We start from the raw sequence: 18,479 nt of genomic DNA on the forward strand, positions 1-18,479 counted from the left end.
GGGGTGACAGATCCAGCTTCTTGATTCCTGAATCATGGATACGCGGTATGTTCTTGAATACAATTTTCCAGCAACAGCTAGCTGCCACATGCTACGTACCATGGACTGAATCAAAATTCAAAAATATCTTGACAGGTTGAAGTCAAGAGGTTTTAAAAAAAATAGAGAGCCAGATCAATCTGTCAGGGATAACATTCTTGAAATAGGACACAAAATTCAGTTATACAACCTCACACTAGGAGAGACCAGAATTGAAAACAATTCTTATAAAAGAAAGCTGGGAATTTTTGTTACCTGCAAGTTCTATAGGAGCCCATGCTTGACCACAGCTTTAAATGACCTCATTTTACCTTAAACTCCTCTAATGAACAATTATCACTCAGATCCAGGAGAGAAAAGTTCAGCTGAGCCTGGCACTGCTTGGAACTCCATCTGGACCATTTTTACTACTGGATGTCTCTTTTCAGTAGGTCACTACAAAACCAGACAATACTGAGAGAGGCATGACAAAGTTGCTGAGGTGTCTCTAGTACCCAATCCATTTACTAATTCATTCATCCATTTGTTTATTTATTCAACAAGCTTTAATTTGAGCACTTAGTACGTATCTGGCCCTAGAAATGCAAAGTGAATGAAACAAATCTTCTGCCTCATGGGCCTCACATTCTAGTGGAAGAGAAATATAATGTCAGGTAATTGATAAATGATAAGCAAAACAAAGCAGAACAGAGAGTAATGGGGGGGGGGGAGCTTTTTTCAATTGGGTGGTAACAAAAGTCTCTCTGGAGAGATGACCTCTGAACAAAAATCTGGATGGAGTGAGGGAAGAACAAGGGGTCTCTTGGGAGAAATAGCAGGTGGGAAGGCCCTGAGGTAGGGACAGCCCAGTGTGTTCAGGAAGGCCCATGGGGCTGGAGTAGAGTGAGAAATGGGGGAGAAATTGCAGATGACGTCAAAGAGGGGATCAGGTGCTGATTCACGTGGGACCACCCGGGTCACTGAGAGCCTCTGTGTTTCATTTTGGGTGTGCTGAGAAGCTACTGGAGAGATCTGAGTCAGGCAGTGACATGATCCAATTTGTTTCAAAGGCTCACTCTATCTAATATTTAGAGAGTGGACATTTAATGGGCTCCCCTATGGCCCATGGTTGAGGAATCTGTGACCGTACCTTCTGGGTGCCTTGCATGGATGATGGGAGAAGGTGGGTGTGGTTGTCTTTCTCAGTTATTTGAAGGGCATTGCACTTCCTTGGGCAAAACTAGAAGGTACAGATAAGTATGTTGCATCTCATAATAAAATGAACTTTCTAGCCTTCTGTGCTGCCAGAGGTCTCTTACAAAAAATGAACTCGTGGTTACTATTCAAGAAAAGGTTGGTCTTATAAAGTATCTAAATTCAAAGGAAGATTGGCTATACAGCATTTATGGTCCTCTCCAACTCTAAGTATCTCTTACTTTCCTCTCTTCTTAAAACTCTCTTAGGGAGTTGAGTTCTCTCTCTGTATAAGGACCAACAAAGAGCTACTCAAATTAAATAACCAGAACTTTGTTTTACTTTTCCTGAATAAACCCAAAGGAAATATAAGGATCCTATACACACCTTGTTCTTACTATTTATCTCCTGAAAGAAATACACATGTAGACATAGATAGGTATATGTATATATCTATGTATGTTATATCTATATATATCTACATATTTTATGTAGATATAAAATACCTATGGCACGTGCGATTCATGCCAATTAAAGGGAACATCGTCAGGGCTAGGCTAAGAAAAGGAGGAACACCTTTCACAAAATCATTTGATGGACTTAAGCAAGAGATGAAGCAATCTACTTCTGGATGGATCTAGAAGATAGGCATAAGACAGGCTGACCTTATATTGCCTCTCCCAGCCTTATAGGTCTCTTACAAACCTTTGTAAACAGAGAGCCACTGCAAAGTTGAAATCCAATAACCTCAGCTTGCCACTAGTGTGTTATGCAAGAGAATGCAGACGTTCTGGACTTTCTGTTGTCCCGCTAAGCTTCTGTTGCTCTTATGAGCGATGTTATACAACTTGTTAATTACAAAAATCCTGGGCTCTCAGGCTTGGTTAGAATCATGACTCAGATGCTCACTAGCTGTGTGGTCTTGACTGAGTTAGAAAACCTCCCTAGACCTCCATTTCCTCATATGTAAAATGGGAAGAATCCCAGTACTTTCCCTCATAGGGTTATTGCAGGGATTAAGCAAAATAATTCACATAGCGTTCATTGTTAATAACGACTACGATCTATTAAGCCCCTAGAACGTGCCAGAGGAAGGAGCTCACTGAATTCTCTCAATCTTGCAAAGCACACATTGGTTTCTCTCTTTGAGAGAAGCTCACAGAAGTCTGAGTAATTTGTCCAAGTTCAAGTTCACACAAGTTCATTCAAACTCAGGTCTGCCTAACTAGAGTCCAGCTTCTAAGTATTTCTTGCTCAAGTCCACTACACTACATTTTGCTTTATTACTTTTAAAAGAAATTCCTCTAATCTCACACTTGAAGGGCAGTTGAGAGGTTTGTTTTTTGGTTTGTTTTTTTCCTAGTGCCTTTAACAGTTAAGAAATAGAACAGATTTTGTCAAGGACAGTTTCTCTCTTCAGCACCAACTATAGGTTGGGGCCATTTACCACTGTACTTTTTTTGTGTCATCTGACCGAAGCAGCTGCTTTTGCATGCCTTCTAGGTTTGGAGCTGGGTAAATCTCGGTCAGAGACTTACAGCCTACGGCTTCATGTGACAAAATATTTTGCAAAAGATGCTGTTTTCTCCTTTTCCCAGACTTTCCTCCCTTTCTGCAGCTGTTTCCCCTTCTTCCTGAGAATTGATAAAAATTCTGAAACTCTTATTTTTACAATTAATCTCATGTGACCTTGCTATTGACAATGACCCGGTTGTTCCGCCCAACTACCACACAGTTGATGAGATGCCAGTGCTAAGAACAAAGATCACCACCTGACGGAGCCGGGAGCAGCCTTTCTGTATGCGTTCCTGGCCTGGCACGCACCGTATTCTGCCCCTAGGAATGACACTATGCACAATAACAGCTCCCATGTGCTGGGAGCCTACAACTTGCTACATGTTTAACCTAGGAGTTAGCATTCTTTCCCTTGCTCATTCATCCATTTACATAGCAAATATTTTATTATTGAGAGCATTTTATGTTCCAAGCATTGTATTTAGACACAAACAACACTGGCAATTAACAAAAGAACCCAGGTACTTGTTGGCGCTTACATTTTGGAGGGCTGGAAAAAGACATAAAATATACAAATATGTCAGTGAGTGATAAGAGCTATGAATAAAGAATAAAAAAGGATGGTAAGAGTGATAAGAGAATGCAGTTAGCTCTTGAACTACACACATAAAGCCATTAGAATTATCCTATTTTACAGAATAGTTTGAATAGTTTACCCAAAGTCACTCAGTGTTAGAACAGAATTTGCCATATTCTGATTAACAATAATAAATACAGCAACAGTGATTAATGGTTACCGTCTATTAAGGTAGTTATACAATGGCATGAAGTAGTTATAAAATCCCATTTTATGAGTGAAGAAACCAAGACTCAGAAAGACAAAATAATTTGCTCCAGACTACGTGGTAATGGTAGAGAAAACCCAGTCTGAATGGTTCAGATTCCCTGATCTTTTCAACACACCTTGCCCCTCGGTTGAGTTTGTTATGTCAGAAACTCTTCCTACTAAACCCAAAGTTCCTTGAGGACAGGGATTTCCTCTCCATCATCTCCTGAAAGTTCCACAACAACTGGCATAGAAAGTGTTGACCTTTCTCCATCTAGACCAGCCGCATGTCCCAGACAGACGGAACTCTAAATACCCAGGAAAGGTGGCTGCCTGTTCTAACATTTGGACCTGCTCAACCTCCCTTGGCAGTGGGCTTCAGTGTGTAACTAGCACTGCGGGCAATATTGCCCTTGAACCCCAGATTCGGAGTTCACAAGGCAACAGCAACCTGCTAGTGTCGGCCTACTCTCCCCCAAATACCCACCTTCCCAAGTGGACTTATGACCTGGACGCACTTGTTTGCCTCTTTTTTAGACTTGTGTTTGCCTAGGAATGAAAGGAATAAACAAGTGGGATGCACATGCCTTGCATTTTAATGCAGGCCAGGATCCTTTGGAGCAAAGAGGGCATTGTGATGCATTTGAAGAGCCTGTGGACTCTGGCTACATCACCCCAACTCCGGGCTAACAATGCTTTTCTCAACATTCCTCAGCAGTTGGTCACAGCTGTGCTTTGCACTTGCATGCACGTCGTGGCTAACCCACGGTGAATGATCAGATTGGGTGAAGAATGAATGATTTCTCTCCTTACTGTTGCTCAAGTTGCTTCATGGGAGGACAACACAGATAAATGTAAACACTCTGAGAGCAAGTATAATTCTTTTTTGGTTAAGATTTAGTGAAGAGTGGAGAGTCTCAAAGTCAGGCAAACCTAGGTTCAAACGTCAGGGCTGCTATTCACTAGCTGGTTGAGTTTAGAAACTAACTCATCTGAGCCTTTAGCTCAGAGAGATGCCTTCCTGAACCCATCCATGCACCCCCACCACACCTCGTTATTCTCTTTCTCCCCTGACCTTTACGCCTTGCAATACTTACTCTAACTGTAATAGGGAAGAACCTTTATATTCTATTACAAGTTAATCACTAAAGGGATGTTGCCTCTAAGCTTAAATTATACATAATGGCCCATCTCTGGGAACCCTGCTTCCTAGGTAATGAGCATGAAGCTAAAATACCTTTGCTTAGCTCACAGGAAACATCCTGGCCAGGCCCATCTGTGAATGGCTGCAGGGAGGAAGAAATTAACATATCCACTCTGGAGGCCGGTGGGAACCAGGAAGTGTTTGACTTTACTCCCTCCCCATTAGTATAAAAGGAGCCTGAATTCTAACTCAGGTAAGATGGTTCTTTGGGGCATGAGCCCACCATCTTCTCGGTTTGCTGGCTTTCTGAATCAAGCCGTTATTCCTTGCCCTAACAACTCATTTCTCAATTATTGACCTGTCGTGTGGCAAGCAGTATGAGCTTAGACTTAGTAACATAACTTCTGACACATGTGCCTCTCCCACTAGACTGTAAACTCCACGAGATTAGATATCAAGTCTATCCCTCTCATTTACCCCCAGAGCCAGCCACAGTGCCTGGCACACAGAGACATTCAATTAATGTTGGTTCAATAAATTAAAGAAGGAAGAAGACGGTGAAGAGAGGTGAAGGGAAATGTACAGAGTGTGGAGGATGGGGACAGAGGAGAAAAGGGATCAGGCAACTGCCCTGCAGCTTTACCCTCTGTAAAATGGCAGCAGGATTGCTGGAGCCTTCTCCCTCCACCTCCAAGGCCAGAGTTCTCAGGAATTTTCTAGATCCTAGAAGATGGCTAAGCCAACCCTAGAAAAATAATGCTACTTTCTTGCTCCTGTTTCCATGCACTCAAGACATGCTAGAAAATTGCAAAACCCTGCTGATAATGGCCGTGCACACTCATGCCACTTCACTATTGCAAAGCAAAGTCTCCAGGAGTCTCGGTCACGTCTTTAATTATCACATATTGACTTAGCCCTTGAATGGTTTGTACACAATGTTGCAAATTTTTCCAGTCTTTTCAAGTCTTCCAGTCCCATCACTCTTGGGGAACAACTTTATCTCTTAATCTCCTCAAAATATCAAGGCTATTCTAATATATTTAACATGCTCTACATACAGATTTTATCCTTACACAAAATGTGCTTTGGAGGGTGAGGAATACTGGTAAAAACTGATATTTTTTTCTAGTTTTTCCCTAAGGATTAAATTATAGATGGAGGTGTTTCTGAGGACAATTGCCTGTCTTGTGTTATTTAAGAAGGTCATTCTCTGGCAGCCTGGTATATTTTTAGCCAATTTGGAGCCACTGGGGGTGGATATTAGGACTATAAATACCAGAGCTAATAGTAATAGGGGTTTAAGGTCCAGTGAGCACTGGATGAACATCCTGTAACATCTCACAGCACGCCTTCCCAAGGCAAACACAGCCAACCAAGGACTAAAAGATGTGCTCAGAACAAAGACATCTCTTACAAGCACACCTCGGAGATATTACGGGTTTGGTTTCAGACCGCTGCAATAAAGCAAATACTGCAATAAAGCAAGTCACGCAAAATTTTTAGTTTCCCAGTGCATATAAAAATGATGTTTATACTATCCTGTAGTCTATTAAGTGTGCAACAGCATTATGTCTAAAAATCAGTGTACATCTTACTTTAAAAATACATTATTGCTAAAAGATGCTGTCATCTGAGCCATCAACAAATCATAATCTTTTTGCAACAGTAACATCAAAGATCACTGACCACAGACCACATAACAAATATAATAATAATGCAAAAGTTTGAAATATTGCAAGAATTACCAAAATGTGACCCAGAGACACAAAGTGAGCAAATGCTGTCGGGAAAATGGTGCCTGTTGACTTATTTCACACACGGTTGTTACAAACTTTTAGTTTGTAAAAAAAAAAAGGAGTACAGAATCCCTAAAGCACAGTAAAGCAAATAAAATGAGGTATGCCTGTATAAAGAAGCCAGACAAGCATCTTTCCTTGCTGTGATCTGACCAACAGGAGCCACTGTGCTGCTCTCTGAGCCTCCTGCATCAGCTATTCTGTCAACCAACCAGATGTTCCCAACTTTTCCAATCTCTTTATTTTACCCTGACTTTGAAATAAATAGTTATTTGAAATAAAAATAATAAAAGCCTAGTGGACCACATGTCAAATGCTCTTTCCGTTTTTTGGACATCGTCTCACTTAACCTCAATAACAATCACATAGGTATTACCATCATCTGTAATTCAGAGGGGTGGAAATTGAGACACAGAGAAATTAAGTGGTAGAGTTGGGGCTTAAGCAGTGTGGCTCCAGAGCCTGGGTGCTTAACCACTACCCCATCCTGTCTGCCTTAGCTTTGAGATGGACAGTATTTAATCAGAAATCAGAAAGTTTCTCCACTGTTAAACCCATTTAGGATAAATGTAACTGACCATCAGCCTTGGGCTGGCTGTAGTAAGAGCAGAAGTTTTGGAATTCAACAGACCTTAGTTTGAATTCTAAGAGCTGTGAGACCTTACCCAGTTTTTTAAACTCTGTGGGCCTTCACGTTTTCATTCTAAAAATGGGAATATAGGTGACTCCTTCAAAGCATGGTTTTGAGCAAGTGTAGGCAAATTTTTCCTGTAAGGGGCCGGATATTAAGTATTTTAGGTCTTGTGGGCCATCCAACAATCTCCTATCACAACTGCTCAACTTGCTATTGGAGCATGAAAGCAGCCACAAACTACACAGAAACGAATGAGGTGGCTGTGTTTCAACAAAATTTTATTTTCAAAATAGGCAGTGACCAGATTCGGCCAGCAGGCTATAATCCTTCAACTTCTGATTTTGAGGATTACATGAGATAATGTATGTATGAGCCTTGCATGATTTCTGAAATACAAGTCATCAAAAATGGTAATATAATTATGGTTTCAGCATGAGATGACCAGTGCTTTCAAGCTGGGTCCAAAAAAAGCCCAAAAAGGGACTTCCCTGGTGGTACAGTGGTTAAGAATCTGCCTGTCAATGCAGGGGACACGGGACCGAGCCCTGGTCCAGGAGGATCCCACATGCCACGGAGCAACTAAGCCCGTGCACACAACTACTGAGCCCTCGTGCCACAACTACTGAAGCCCGCATGCCTAGAGCCCGTGCTCCACAAGAGAAGCCACTGCAATGAGAAGCCGGTGTACTGAAACAAAAAGTAGCCCCCACTCACCGCAACAAGAGAAAGCCCTTGCGCAGCAATGAAGACCCAACGCAGCCAATAAATTAATTAATTAATTTTAAAAATCCCAACCAAAATTAAGAAAATTTAACATTTTCAGGAACCTCTGAAGTCTTACTTGTGTAAATGTATAATTTTCATAGACTTTTGAAATATTGACAAATTATCAACATCCTACCCCCAATATAACCTTATAGGTAGGGTTGCCAAAGATAATACTTTTTTAGTATTTTCAATATTGGGGACATATTTATACTAAAAAAAGAGTATTTCTTGCTTATTTGCAATTGAAATTTAACTGCAGCATCCTGGGAATTTTATTGTTGTTGTCTATTTTGGTTCACTTGTCAGGTTTTTCCTAAATCTGACAACCCTACCTACAGACCTCTGTGATTCCACAATTTGGGAACCACTGGTTTTATCACATAACAAGAATAGCCCAACACAAGCAACATTTTGTTCTTTCAGGAGGAAAAGAATTACATTCTTATGGAATTATCCCTAAGGTTCAAACCTAATAAGTCCCCTGGGTAGAAGCCACTGGAACACTATGAGACAACCAGTGCTCTGTGCTCACAGGTGCCAAGAACAAGCTTAGGTCACCCAAGGAAAAAGTGCAATAATCTTGTATTTGTTCCTACTGATTAAAGGCAAGCAGCTTCCTGGAAATTGTTTGGCGCCCCTCATGTCACTATGTTGAATTAATATCTGAGCAGAATTAATGATGGAAAAACTCAATTATATCCAACATGTCCAAAGTTTTGCTGTTGGATTTGTCAGTAATCAAACTGTGTCCCGAGAAAGCCCATTTTGTCAGTAAACAAAGCTTTTGAGTGGAGAAGAAATATTCCGTGCACATAAACACGGGTGCCTAAATTCTTGATAAATATTTGATAATGGAGATGTGGGTGGAGTAGGTGCCTTCAGCCATCAGAGATCTTCCAACAAGTAGGATTATAAAATAATTCTCAGGGGATTTGAGTGGGGGGGGAATGATAAATCTGGCTCAGCATGCCACAACTCCTGTCTTTTCAAATTTTAAAGAGTGAAGGTGATGTTTGACATGTCCATGTAGGTAAAAAGCATCGGGTTTTCACTAAAATAGTATGGTATTTAGTATCAAAAGGCCAATATTTGAGTTTCAGGTCTACCACTTCCAAGCTGTGTAACTTTGAATAATTCACTTAGTCTCTCTGAATCTCTGTTTCCTATCCCTAAAACAGAGATGTAAGAATGCTCATTTCTTAGGCTTTGGTCAGGGTCAAAGGAGATCATGGTTATGAAAATGCTTGGCTAACTGAAACAGCAGTACACCGTCAGCTGTCATTCCTAGGGACAACACCAGAATCTCTAGCGACCGAAAAGCAAAATAATGTTGTATGGTTACCAGCTGAAGCCACGCTAAGGGAATTATGCTCTCATGAAATCTGCATTAATTCAAATCTGTATTAAGCCATAAGAAAATATCACAAAGTAGATGGCTTAAATAACAGAAATTTATTGTCTTCCAATGCTGAAAGCTTAGATGTCCAAAATCAAGGCATCAGAAAGGTTGGTTCCTTCTGAGGGCTGTAAGGGAGGAATCTGTTCCAGGCCCCTTTTCTTGGCTTCGTAGATGGGCATCTTCTCTGTGTCTCTTCTTATCATCTTCCTGCATGTCTCTGTGTTGAACTTCCCCTTTTTATAAGGACACCAGTCATATTGGATCAGGGTCCACCCTGATGCCCTCACTCTACTGTGATTACCTCTGTAAAGAAGATTGTGATGGTTGGTGGTTATGTATCAATGTAGTTGGGCTAAGGGATGCCCCTACAGCTGGCAAAACATTTCTGGGGGTGTCTGCGAGGGTGTTTTTGGAAGCAATTAGCATTTGAGTTGGTTGAGTAAAAAAGATCACCCTCAACAAGGCTGGTGAGCACCATCCAATCCACTGAGGCCTTGAATAGAACAAAAAGATGGAGGAAGTGTGAATTTGTTCCTTTTGCTTGAGTTGGGACATCCATCTCCTTCTGCCCTCGATATCAGCGCTCCTGATTCTCAAACCTTCAGACTCAGACTGGGACCATTAGCTCCGCAATTCTTTGGACTCAAAGTGAATTACACCACCACTTTTCCTGGTTCTCCAGCTTACAGACAACACATCAATGGTCTTCTCAGCCTCCATACGCATCAGCCAATTCCTATAATAAATCTCTCTTTCTCTCCCCAAACATATATCTATAGGTATACATATATAGTTGATCCTTGAACAACTCAAGGGTTGGGGTGCTGACCCTCAGAGTAGTTGAAAACCTGTGTATAACTTTATAGTCAGCCTTTTGTGCCCACAGTTCTGCATCCATGGATTTAACCAGCCTCAGATTGAGTAGAAATGTAGTATGTCTTTATTGAAAGAAATCCACATATAAGTGGACCCATACAGTTCAAACCTGTGCTGTTCAAGGGTCAAGTGATATCCTATTGATTCTGTTTCTCTAGAGAACCCTGACTAATATGGAGCTTATCTCCAAATAAGGTCGCATTTAGAGATATTGGGGGTTAGGGACAGATACAAATCAACGCATGACAAGATCTTTCATTTATTTTGTTAAAAAGTCACCAAGCTGATTCACAGCATTTCCCAATCAAGGTCTGCTTCTCAGATGAAAGCATTTCGCTCTGTGATGGAGAACTACCTGCTTGTTAAGTGTTTAAGAAGATGAATCATATACTTTAGAATAAAAATCTAAGGCTATGGCCACGTATCTTTCCCAGACACCAGAACATTAGGCAGTGTCTCTCTTTTCAGAGAATTCTCTTTATCCTATAACGTATATGTCATCACTTTTCCTTATTTTTAATTTGGACATAAAAATTAGTCACACAGATACAGTCACTGAAGTTTTTAGATTTCAAAGTCAATTGATTGCTCAAGAAATGTATTTATTGGTTATCTCTCACTTCTGCATCAAGCCCACAGATTGTTGACACATTTTCAAATCAGATACCTTCATTAAATTAGAGGATTAATATGTGGAGACACATAAAATCTCACACATAATAGATTTATATAACATAGAACAGGAGTGAAGTTTTTAAAGTAAAATTACACTTTTGTTTAACTCATGCTTTCTTAGCAACTCAATTTTAGAAAATGAAAATGTCCCATACAGATAGATATATGGGTACACAGATGTATGTCTCAGAGGCTCATCAAAGCCTTATTTGTAACATCAAAAGATAGAAACAACCTGATGTCCACCAGGAGAAGTTAAAGTATGAGACAGCTACAGAATGGAACACAATTCACCACCCATTAAAGACCATGTTTTTAAAAAAGATATAATGACATGGGGTAATACACTTGGTATGTTTTAGTGAAAAGCAGGTTACAGAAGGATATGCGTGATTCCAATTTTAAGACTACATATGCATAAAAGAATATGGAAGGGATATTCAGTGACATGTTAACATGCTTATCTCTAGGTACTAAGATTGTACACAATTTTTTGTTTCTTCCTGGTACCTTCCTATTTAAATTTTTTCTACAAAATGCATGAACCGCTTAAAAAATGAAAATATGACTTTTTTTAATAAATGGGAATTTCCTTCTGAAAGGTTGTTGCCTTAGACATTGTACCATTCATACATTGGTGACTATTTTTCACAGATCTTAGTACTGGACTTCTAGGGGATAATAGAGAGAGATCAAATGTTATAAAAATAATTATGTACTTAGCACTTTAATGCAACCTACGATATTATAAGAAGGCCTCAATGAAAAAGTATATTCTCAATGAGATACACAGAATGCACAGAGGAGGAGCATTCCTGACATAGGAAATGGCATAAGTAAACAAACATGCAGCAAAATGCTGGGTTGCCTCTGGGAGTAACAAAAATTTCAGCATGAGTAGTTTGTAAGGTTTCTAACGGAATATCAGGGGATAAGGCAAGGGATGGATGATCATAAGATTTATTGTTCAAACTAAGACCTTTTGAGAGTGAACATTGAGTACTCTTAATAGCTACTAGGAGACACTGGGCACACACTAGAAACATACAGGGAAACCAGGATATATGACCACCCTACACAGTGGGCCTTAAATGTCAGGCTGAGTAAGGTATTTGAACTTCATACACAGAATCTTGGAATCTTGGGGTTGAAAGGAAAGGTCAATGCCCTCCAGCTTGGCCACCCCATCCCTATCTCTCCAACTTTTCCAAGAATATTTATCAAGCCTTTGTTTAAGTATCTCTGTGACAAAGAATGCATTGCCTTGGAACAGCTCTGTTAGAAAATTCTTCATTGTATTGAGCTGAAATTTATCTCCCTGTATCTCCCACCCATTTGGCCCAGTGCTGCCATCTCAGCGAGAGGCACAATGCTAATCTCTCTTCCTCTGGAGAATGAAAGATGTAAAGACAGATAATTTGGCTCTCTAGACTTTCTTCTTTGCAGGTTAAATGTCCCACAGCCATCTTTCCTACAGCATCCCTGTAGTTTGTCACTATTTGTATTTCCTAATTAGCTTTTAAAATGTTCCTCTCTTGTCATCTTCCTGCTACCATCTTGGTTGGAGCCACCATCCTTTCTTGCTTATACTACTACAACTCCTCCTAAGTTGTCTCTCTCTGGGTTTCCCTCTTTCTCTCTCTCTCTCACTGATCATCCCTGCAACCCACTGTTTATATTGATCTTTCCAAAACACAAAACTGATTGTGTCACTGCTCTGCTTACATACTTCAATGGCTCCCTATTCTCCTAAAAACCAATAACAGCTTCAGCAAATGCAGTTATAGCCCCACTCTAATCTCACCTCTCTCATACCTTCTCTCTGTGTGTGTCCCGTCTCTCAGTTCCTTGCACAGGCCTTTTGCTCTATTGAAGTTACTGTCACCTGCACCTGGAAACCTCTTCCCTCCACCACCTGCACCTTGATAATCCCCACTCAGCTTTTGGGTTTCAACTTAAACACCACTCCCTCTAGAAAGTCTACCCCGGTTCTATTAAGTCTGGATTAAAAAACCCTTCTTAAGTGGTTCCTCAGGGACCTAAGTTTCCCCTATTATAGCAAATATAACATTGAATTAAAATCACCTGCTTATTCATCCAGCACACTTGCTATATTGTGAACTCTGTGAGAGCAGTTCTGTATTTTTCAGAACCATTGTCATCAGTATCTAGCACAGTGATTGCCACATAGAATATATGTATTCTATATATATATATGCAAAAAATATGTATAGACTATATATATATATGCCAATATATATATATTCAAAAAATGCTAATGAGTTAATGTGTAGCACCCAGAACTAGATACAATTGTTCTAAATGCATTCTGCATAATACAGATTAGAATGACTATTGCCTTTCACGTTCTATACTCCATACCTCTTTCAATGAAACCTAACATTATTTTAGAAGAAACATCTCATGATTGATTTTATTGTCAGTTTAAATCCCTAAACCTTAACTATATGAAGCTACCACGCTGTCTTTAACCTCCCCTCCCTTTCTCTCTCTCTCTCCTCCCCTTTCTCCCTCTACCCCACTCTCTTCCCTCCTCTCTCTCCCTTTACCTCTCTCTACCTCTCACTGCCTTCCTGCCCCCACTTTGTTATCCAATAATTTGCAATTGATTTTTGGCAGCCATGCATGATACATTTTATATCTATCTTTGTACACTCCTTCCAAAAATAAAAAGGCAAACTATACTACAACTTATTGGTAACTCCTGGACTCCTAATCCTTATGCCTTTTCTCTGAGTAAATGTGATCAGTGTGTTATTCCTTCATGGATGTTAAGAATATTGAATCACACAGGAATGAAGATGGGCCCCAGTAGCATACCAGCCTAAAGATGTCCATCCGTCGATCAGCTATTCTTTAATAAAGGCATTCAGTCAGTCGTTACTCCAGTCCACATGCATGCTTCTAATCCAGAAGAATATTACAAGCTCTGGGCCCTTGCTAAAATCAAGACTTTTGAACTGACTAATGTTAACTGAGCATAACCACGTTCCAGGTACTTTCACAAACTTTATTTTAGCCACAATTTCCAACACCTGTTCTCCTTTTTTAATAGGTAATAAAACTATCACTCAGAGAGAAAGTCACACAACTAGCAAGTGCCAGAGCAGGGACATAAGCCCAAGTCCTGTGACTCCAAGTTCAATACCATACATTACACTGGGATCCTCTCAAAAGAGAAGATAGGCATTACTGGACTTATGTGGACTCCTATTAATCATCACCTACTCTCCCACTCATCTGTTGAATGAACGAATTCTTTGATTAGAGATTCTCAACCTGCAGTTCGGGACAACACAAGGGGATCCAAGAGTAGGCTTGTGTGAACCTGCTGAAAGTTTATGAAAAGTGCTATGTCCTGGATATTGTGAATTTCTTCTGAGATGAGTAATGTGCATTCGAATCTCAAAAGGACTGTAACTCTCTGTAGAACTTCATCATCATTCACCTCTCTGTCTAGAGTTTCAAATGCACATACTACTTCAGAAAATCAAACTGAGGGGCTTCCCTCGTAGCACAGTGGTTAAGAATCCGCCTGCCAATGCTGGGGACCCAGGTTCGAGCCCTGCTCTGGGAAGATCCCACATGCCAAGGAGCAACTAAGTCCATGTGTCACAACCACTAAGCCTGTGAGCCACAAATACCGAGCCCACATGCCACAACTACTGAAGCCAGCACGTCTAAAGCCCATGCTCTGCAACAAGAGAAGCCACCTCAATGAGAAGCCCATGCACCACAATGGCTTTCTTAGAAGTCCACTTAGCTTGGTCTTCAGTACCCTCTTCCCATGCCAGGTTCTATCCTGAAAATGATTCCTTTGCTTTCACAAAGCCAAAGCAAAATTGCAAAAGTCTTTTCATGCAGCTTTTCCCAGGCTTGGGCAATGCTGGGATAGATGCAGACAGCAATAGGAGAAACCGGTTGAGACGTGGATGGGAGAAGGAGCTGGTAGATCTAGAGACTTGGGGGATTATCTCAAATACCCAGAAAGTCTAAACCCTTCTTTTGTTAAATAATTGGAAGACTATGCCTTTTCCTGATAATCAGGGTTGACTTTCATTCTTCATTCTTTACCATATTGTATTATACCTTGTATCTCTGTCATCTTATTCAACACCTGAAGATCACAGTCATTGACAAGAAGTGTACCAGAATTCACACAAATTTATTAAGCATCCTCCTTGGGTCCAGGCCCTAGGCTCAAAGGATGCTAAAACAAATAGAGCTGATGCCTGCCCTCGAGGAGTCTATAGACCAGCAGGGGACAGACAAGTAAATAGATACTTGCAATAAAGAATGGTAAATGCTCTGATAGAAGGAATACAGGAAGGTCTAGGAGAAAAGGGGAGGGCCACCCACCCATTCTGGAGGATGAGGAGGTGATGTGGGTAGTCTCCAAGAGAGCGTGGCTCTCTGCTGAGTCTTTAAGGAAAAATAGAAGTTAGACACAGGCCTAAGAGAAGGACAAGGAGGAAAGTCATGTAAATAGTTTAATAGTAACTATTTAAATAAATAGTTTAATATGCCTACATTTGCACACTATATGCATAAACTGTGCATTAAATGTGTATAACATGTGGAGAGGGAGCGACTGATAAGAGATCCAGTTGAAGAGAAAGGTAAAAGGCAGGTCCCAGAGAACCTGGGTACGTCAACAATATTCTCAAAAGGAAAAAAAACAGGAATCCACTGTGGACTTTTCAAAAAAGATCTTCATGGTCATATTGCATTTTAGAAAGACCCTTTGACACAGTATGGTGACAAGACCCTTTGACACAGTATGGTGACAAGACGGCAGTATGGGTCTCAAATGACACCAACAGAAAGTGGTGACCAGAATCAAATTTGGGGTGGTATGGACTTACACTAAAACAGTGGAAGCTGAGCTGGAGACACAGGTACATATATGAAATGCATTAAGCAGTAAGAGTAGATAGGACTTGGTGACGGATTAGGAGTCATGAATGAAAGACAGGAAGTCACTTAGGATGAGTCTGTGGTGTCTGGCTTGGACTACTAGGGATGCCATTTGAGCAAGAGGAGAAGCAGGCCTGAGAGAGGAAGAGAGAAGACAAATTCAGTTTGAACATGTTGATTTTAAGGTGCTCCACGGGACATCAAAATGGAGATGTTCTATAGAAAAGGTTGGTATTTAAGACAAAGACTCAGATAGGCTATAGGTTTGTATGCAGTGGGTGAAGCCATTGGGGTGGATGAGATTTTCTGGGGAGACTACTGGATGCAAAGGGAAGAGAGTCAAGGAACAGAGGGACACACCAACGCTGATGAAGGGAAGACCTGTAGAGGCATTAAATGATAACTCAAAAGGCCAGAGGGAAACCAGGGAAGAGTGGTATCAAAGAATCCAGGACAGAGTTTAAAAAGAGAGAAAGAGAGAGAATGACCAACAGTTCAAAACGACACAGACTTGGGGAAAGTTGAACACAACACACTGTATGGTTTAGCTACCAAGAGGTCTCCGGTGGTCCTGGCCAATGTATCTTCAGAAGCGAGGGCAGGAGCCACTGACTGCGGATGAGCGGAGTTACTGGGTAGTGAGGACGTGGAGATGATGAATGACACCCCCTCTTGCAAGAAGTTTGGTGGGAAGGAGCAGGAGAAAAATCGAGATGGCAGCTGGAGAGGAAGTGCAGAAACTCAACAAACGTCTACTGACTGAAATGAGGAAAACGTCCTATTCCCGGCAGAACTGGCTGTGAGAAAAATACATAAACAAATGCCAGAACCGGCTTCCCTCTCTGCATCCTGCTGAGCGCTAGGAAGGCTTTTGTTTTCATTGTCTTTATCAGTGAGAAACGGCTCGGCCTCGGGGCTGAACCTGTTAAAATGAAACCAGAGTGTGTAGCAGGACAGCCATCGAAAGCCTTTGACCCACCGCTCGCACCTGAACGCCGGCTGTGTCCCCTGCCCCTTCCGACCCTCCCCACCTGCTCTGTGTGCCCTGCGAGACGTCCGAGTCCGGATCAGAAGCACCCCTGCTCAGCTAAGTCACCGGGCTCCCTCAACTCTTCTCCAAAATGAGTCAGATTCATTTGAAAGTCAGCCTGTTCAAATAGTGAGGTACAAAGGGCCGAGGGGCTGGCTGCGCCGCCGCCGGCTCTGTGCACGCCGGGCAGCACCTTCCCTTTGTGGAGCCCGCGAGGGGACCCGGCCATGCGGAAGGGGCTCCCTCCGTCTGCGAGATGTCTGTTTCCTTTGGAGTCAAGTGTGGGATCCCAGGGAACATTACTGAAACACATGGCTTTAAAAATCCACATCCTCCCTGCAAAGCCCTGGTCCGACAGGTAATCAACAAAACGCCGAGCCATCTCGCGGCCCCGGAGGACCGAGCTGCCCGAACCCCGCGACCCGCTGCGCCCAGGGGAGCTCCCGCTTGGCACGGGATCCAGCCGCGGTGACCGGAGACGCGTCCACGGCCCCTCTCTGCAAGGACTACCGCCTGGGTTTCCAGAAACGAGACACATATTTACAAACCCAAACATTCCCTGGCAAGCAAAGCTCGAAAGGAGTTCAGCTCTGCATCTCGCGCGCCTGGAAATCGCTCCAGCTGAGTGCACGGGAACGCAGCCCAACGGGGACCGCTTTCCGGCACATCCGGAGGCCCTCTGCAAGGCTTCTCGGCTGACAGAACAGCAGCTGGGTCCCCGGAGCCCAAGCAATGGAGGACGGGGAGAGGGAGGCGCCTACCGTACCCGCTCGGCGCGGCGGCTCATGCTGCGGCCGTCTGGGCGCCTGCTCCGGCCCGGGCGCTGCGGACGCGGCCTCTGCTGTGAGCTCTGCCCCGGGACGGCTGCCCCGGGCTGCTCTTGTTTGCACTGGGCCGTTTGCTTTTGGGATTTCTCCAATGCAGATGTAGTCAGGGGGCCGCTGTCCCGGGGGACAATGATTCCATTGGAAGCTGGCCTTTGACAAGACTCACACATGACCTTTGACTAAAATGGCTTTGGGGAAGGAAAGTGACCGGAGGCTGAAGACGGGGCATCTCGGGCAGCCGTCCGCATTCCCACCCCCAACAGTGCCAAGTTAATTTTTCATCCCGTAATCTTTCAAGGAGAGCCTCCGTGAGGTTTGATTTGCCATTTCTCCTTCATTCTGCCGGATTCTTTCCCCGGGGTTTCTGAAAGGATTTTGCTGCCGAAGTTTCCTGCCTTGCTGTTAATGAGTGCCCTGAAGTAGCATTTCCAGGTTAAACGTGGGCAGTATATTGTATGAATTCCTCTAACACTCTGGGAAATAATACTCTCATTTTTTTTTCCCCTAAAGCATGCTACAATTGACAAAGGGCTTTTGACAATCGTGCTGTCATTTGGCTTCCCAAACAATGCCAGGAAGGCTCTCTTATTACTGCCATTTTACACATAAAGAACAAGAAGCTCCAGAAAAATAACATATCTGCCCAATCACCCAACCAGAAAGTGAAATCTGGGTCCCCCCAATCGCATCCTGTCCACATCCACAAACCACCCACCTCCCTGCTGGGTGACCCACCTCCCTAACTTAATTATAGCTCATATGCACATATAATTATAATGCATAATATAGAGCAAGAGTAACTACAGACAAGTTTAATTTTTTAATTATAAAAGCGTCAG

General features: G+C 42.3%; 1 protein-coding gene across 1 annotated transcript in view; it reads right to left on the reverse strand.

The window, feature by feature from the left end:
• ENPP2 (ectonucleotide pyrophosphatase/phosphodiesterase 2) overlaps window positions 1–18,022 on the reverse strand; it is a 110,250-nt gene extending 92,228 nt beyond the window's left edge. Inside the window, 3 exon segments of the mRNA XM_057736110.1 lie at window positions 17,580–17,602; window positions 17,605–17,666; window positions 17,668–18,022. Coding sequence (XP_057592093.1) covers window positions 17,580–17,602; window positions 17,605–17,666; window positions 17,668–17,810 — 228 coding nt within the window. The 5' untranslated portion in view covers window positions 17,811–18,022.
• Window positions 18,023–18,479: the final 457 nt, after the last annotated feature.

This window comes from Hippopotamus amphibius, chromosome 5 (genome assembly GCF_030028045.1).
Source record: "Hippopotamus amphibius kiboko isolate mHipAmp2 chromosome 5, mHipAmp2.hap2, whole genome shotgun sequence".
NCBI lineage: Eukaryota > Metazoa > Chordata > Mammalia > Artiodactyla > Hippopotamidae > Hippopotamus > Hippopotamus amphibius.